General features: G+C 45.5%; 1 protein-coding gene across 1 annotated transcript; it reads left to right on the forward strand.

Moving 5' to 3' along the window:
- Positions 1–2,239: 2,239 nt before the first annotated feature.
- On the forward strand, positions 2,240–5,223 carry LOC135218914 (basic proline-rich protein-like). The gene is made up of 2 exons (XM_064255357.1): positions 2,240–2,338; positions 4,189–5,223. The coding sequence occupies exons 1-2, from the start codon at positions 2,240–2,242 to the stop codon at positions 5,221–5,223; spliced, it is 1,134 nt and encodes a 377-aa protein (XP_064111427.1).
- Positions 5,224–5,458: the final 235 nt, after the last annotated feature.

The following is a 5,458-nucleotide window of genomic DNA, read 5'->3' on the forward strand; positions in this document are numbered from 1 at the left end:
AAACTCGGTTGAGAAACGTTTCATTCTCAGATATTCGTTCCAAGATATTAACTGCAAACTCTTTTTGCCTTGGTTTATCATTTGGCTTGAATGTCTGTATGAGTTGTATTTTGTAAGTGCCCAATCACAAGTTCTGGTGCATGACTTTGTGCACTGTTGAATATGGTAGCTGTGTCTGGCAACAATATGGATGGATTGTAGGAGACTGACCGATGGCTTGTCTTACACAATCGATGTTTTCCTCAGATGTTCTTGGTCATTCACTTCTCCCTTTATGTAACATTGTCCCTGTCTCCATAAATTTCTTGTGGCATGGGCGGATTGATAGACGTGACGTTGGACCTCCTCCAAACTTAGTTCTGTTATTTTACCTGTGGGAGCATTATTTGGTTATCCAGTTCGGGGTTCGTTTGATTTGTTGTCAATACATTCACGTTGATGACATAATAAAACTGTTAATTGCTACAGCTATAGAGAGCCAAGCACGTCTTAGCAGTTAACGTGACATCAGATAGGTCACAAGAGTTGCAGTTGGGGATAATGTGTTTTTGAAGATTAATGTTAGGAACAAATTAAATTATAAGTTAGGTTCCAAGTCTAACTTATGTTATAGAAACAGGAGTGACGAAATTAACACATATCTAAGATTAAAAGAACAACACAATTTCAGGTGGGGGTTTGTTAGTTTTTTTGGTGGGTGTTCATTATCTTTTTTTTCTAACTCTTCGTTGGGGTTAAGCAGTTATTTACATTTTTTTCTCTTTCCTCCGTTTTCCAGATGCAGATTTAGCATGCTCCTTGCCTCTGTGGTGGTTGTAAATTCAGTGAAAGGTTTATTTGGAATTCATGTAAGTGTTCCAGACATGACACTAAATGATACAAAGCTTTTGTGACGTCAAATGAGCAGCGGTCGTTTTAGCTGCAGGGGTAACAGCAGCGGTCATAGCAGCAGTTGGCGGAGTAACGATTACAAGTTTGATGCAAGTTGGGGCATTGGAAGCTACAGTAGTTGATCAGGATAGTTTTGGATGGGTTAAGTAGTAGTAACGCAGATTTACACAAGCGGTTTGAGGGTTTGAGAAATACAAAAAATGTATTACAATTCCCTGGTAAAGTTATTAGAGGTGACCTAGACTACATAAATAGATTGTTTACGGTTTATACTACAATTTTGAATATTGAAAAGGAGACCGAATCTTTGTTACAAGAGATTAAATCTCACGTAAAAGCAGTAATAGCAGCTTCTGAGGGGTGTATCTCTGAAGATATTTTGCCTATAGGGGTGTTAGCAGCTACTTTGAAGGGTGCAGCTTACGAGTGGGAGGGGGGGTTCAACATAATTTTCACAGGTAGAGATTTATATACATGTTATGGGATAATAAAGGTCTATTTGACAGACAAGAGGGTTGATTGTGGAAATTCCATTTAGTGGTAAAAAAACCGTTCTGTAGTAACATAAAACCTTTTTCTAGTACATACAATAACTCAGTAGTGACGTTAAAGGGAATAGAGACTATGCATATAATAGTTGTAGAAGTTGAAACACAAACCAAATCTGCGAGAACTCCTCTATGTCATTCTGTTTGGAGGGGTTTCAGCTGTATGATGAAGGATACAAAATAGTTTCTACGAAGTTCATCATACTCAGCAGGAAGATTTATAATTTGATGGCAAAAAATTTTCTACATCATAAACATCATCGTCATGGTATGGTGGAATTAGCGGACGCATCGGAGATAACTACGTTACCAGCGTTAAAAGAAGAGGAAGAAATTGACTATACAGAACTCTTACATGATCATAAGTTTGTGTTGCATGGTGTTCTAGCTGCATTGATAAAGTAATCATTTAATACGGGAGTGTGCCATATTTCTGAGGTGCACAAAAATGTGTTTCCAGAAGAAGCAATCTCCAAGCAGTGAAATGACAGTGACACATGAAGATGCAGAGTCAACGTGAAATAAGCACGATTTGTTTCGAAGTTGACATAAGTTGGATATAGAATTTAAGTCAAAGGCCAGGCACTGGGAACTATAAGGTCATTCAGCTCTGAAATGGAAATTGACAGTAAAGGGTTTGAAAGGTGTAACAGGAGGGAAACCTCGCAGTTGAACTGTGGATCAAGTATAAGGGGAGTTGGAAAGTAAGATGAAGAAAGAGAATATGAGAGGAGGTACACAAAATGAACGAAAGTGGTTGCAGCTAAGGACCGAAGGCACGCTGCAAAGAACCTTAAGCAATGCCTACAGTGCACTGCATGAGGTCTACTGACGACACTACCTCCACTACGGGAGAGGTCAACATAAGGCGGTGGCCAAGCTCTTATGTCTATGATCAGGTGAGAGTGCCACATTCAGTGCATAAGTGAATGCTTGTTCATTTTCGGCCTTGGCATAACTCAGCATAATTTGGCACAGGCTGTTTGATCGAATTTCACTTTGGACACATCTGAGTCAGCGGGAGTAGGCCGGAAATGCCCTCAGCATCTTGTATCAAATGTTCTAGAACAGTGGTCCCCACCCCAACCTATGGTCCGCGGACGGTGCTGGTCCGTGGTGTATGATTTGCTGGCCCGCCAAAATTGCTTTACTCGATACTTATCATTTTATTCATAATCTTAGAAAAATAATAATCTGTCAAACTAACTTTATATATTTTTATTTCAATTAAGTGACTTATATTAAAAAATGAAATATATTGAGTGTGACTATTAATTGTATAATGGTCACAGGATTAATAGTATTAATGATGATGAAGACATCGTAACGGAAGGTAAACACAACAGCTAACATTACAGGTCACCTCCCTGCGCCAGTGATGAGATGCGTGAACAGCGTGATGAAGGAACATCTGAGCCTCCAAACTAAGAGAGTAAAAAAATGCGGCTAACCGTAGTTTTTTGTTCGGAAATATGATTCTTCATAATGAAATTTGGGTTTATTAAAATAAATGAAGGTGAATGTGACCAACCCAAGTACATAGTATGTGGCATTATTCTTTCTAATGATACAATGAAACCGTCCAAGTTAAAAAGACATTTCAATACAAATCACAGTGAATTAGCAGTGAAACCTCAGGAATATTTTGAAAGAAAGCTTAACAAACTTCGCGTGAAAGATAAAGCCTTCAGAAATTTCTCTCTCCAAATCAGGCTGCTTTGAGAGCTTCTTGCAAAGTGCCACTTCGCATTGCAAAAGCTAAAAAACCTTGCAGTATTGGAGGATACTTAATAATGCCATGTGTGAAAGATATACGAGTATGTGCTGAAATGTTTGGCGAGTCATCTCTCACTAAGATTTGAAACATATCCCTATCAAATAATATGGTAACGATGAGGATTATTGAATGAGCAGATGTGGAGGATCAGTTGTTGCAGCAACTACAGGCATCACAATACTTCGCTCTACAAATTGACGAATCTACCAATGTTGCAAATAATTGCTATTTTAATTGTTTATATAAGATATAAATACAGTGATGACTTTAAGGAAGAATTGCTATTTACCCATGAATTGTCATCACACTACGGGTGCTGCACATTTTGACGCTTTGAATAACTATGTAGTAAAAAATGGGTTAAATGGGAGTGTTGTGTTGGTATCTGAACAGACGGAGTGACAGCAATGACAGGACGTTACTCAGGTTCCACAGCAAAGATTAAGGAGGTTGCCCCCAACTGCAAAGCTACACACCATGATTCATCGAGAAATGTGGAACTCAATAGTGTTTTATTGGAAACTGTTAAAGCTGTGACTTTTGTAAAGGCCAATGCACTCAATTTACGTTTGTTCACACTACCATGTGAAGATATGGAGAGTGAACACCAGTGGTTGCTATACCATACAGAAGTGATATGGCTTTCACAAGGTAAGGTTTTAACACGTGTCTTTGAACTACGCAATGAGTTAGTAATGTTACTGAAAGACAGAATATCCGATTGGGCAAAAATGTTTCAAGATACTTACTGGGTTACTAAGTTAGCCTATTTGAGTGATGTATTTTTGCTTCTGAATCAGCTTAATTTGTCCATACAAGGCAGGAATTCTTCAATTTTTCGAATGTCAGATAAGATTGACAGGTTCAAAAAGATATTGCTGGTCTGGCATAAGATCGAAAGAGAATGTTTGATATGTTTCCCAGTGTTGCCTTAGTTGTTGATGATCATTTGCCCGCCCGTCCTCGGACCAGTGGCGGGCCCAGCCCGTCCGTCCCAGGTCCCATGGCAGACATCACCCGCCCGTCCGATCCCCAGGACCCGTGTGGGGCCCGACCCGCCCGTCCCGGGACACATGGCAGCAATCATCCGCCCATCCCAAGACCCGTGGCAGGCCTGGCCCGTCCGTTCCAGACTTGTGGCGGACATCACCAGGCCATCCCGGGACCTGTGTGGGGCCCGGCCCGCCCATCCCGGGACACATGGCAGACATCGCCGCCCGTCCCGGGACACGTGGCGGACATTGCCCGCCCATCCCAGGACCCGTGGCGGTTCATCCCGGGACACGTAGCGGACATTGCCCTTCCATCCCAGGACCCGTGGCGGGCCGGGCCGGCCTGTCTCAGGACACGTGGCAGACATCGCCCACCCGTATAAAGGACTGGTGGCAGGCCCGGCCCGCCCGGCCCAGGACACATGGTGGACATTTGCCCGCCCTTCCTGTGACCCATGGCGGAACTGGCCTGCCCATCCTGGGACCCGTGGTTGGATATCGCCCGCCCGTCCCGGGCCCCGTGTGGTGGCGTGGTGGATATCGCCCGCCCATCCCAGGACCCGTGGTGGATATCACCCACCTGTCCCGGGACCCGTGGTGGATATCGCCCGCCCGTCCTGGGCCCCGTGGTGGATATCGCCTGCCCGTCCTGGGACCCATGTTGGGCCAAGCCCGTCCGTCCCGGGATCTGGTGGTGGACATCGCCCGCCTGTCTTGGGACCCGTGGTGGGCCGGGCCCGCCCATCCCAGATCCCATGGCGGAGTTCACCTGCCCCTCCCAGGACCCTTGTGGGGCCCGGCCCCCGCCCATCCTGGGACACGTGGCGGACATTGGTCCCCCCCCCGCATGTCCCGGTACCTGTGGCGGTCCCGGTCTGCCCGTACCAGGACACAAGGTGGACATCGCCCAGCCGTCCCGGGACCTGTGGTGGACATTGCCTGCCCATCCCGGGACCTGTGGCGGGCCCGGCCCGCCTGTCTTGGGACACATGGCAGACATCGCCCGCCCGTCTAAGGACTTGTAGTGGGCCCGGCCCACCGTCCCGGGAAACGTTGTGGACATCGCCCGCCTGTCCTGGGAGTCTGGGACCCGTGGCAGGTCCGCCACAATGTCCCGGGACACTTGGCGGACCTTTCCCGCCCGTCCCGGGCCCATCAGTCCCTGCAGAGAGTAACACCTATGATGTTCCTTAGAACCAGAATATGCAACTGAATCCTCTCAATTCTCCTGGGGCTTCTCTGAATCCTCT

Source organism: Macrobrachium nipponense, chromosome 1 (assembly GCF_015104395.2).
Source record: "Macrobrachium nipponense isolate FS-2020 chromosome 1, ASM1510439v2, whole genome shotgun sequence".
Lineage (NCBI taxonomy): Eukaryota > Metazoa > Arthropoda > Malacostraca > Decapoda > Palaemonidae > Macrobrachium > Macrobrachium nipponense.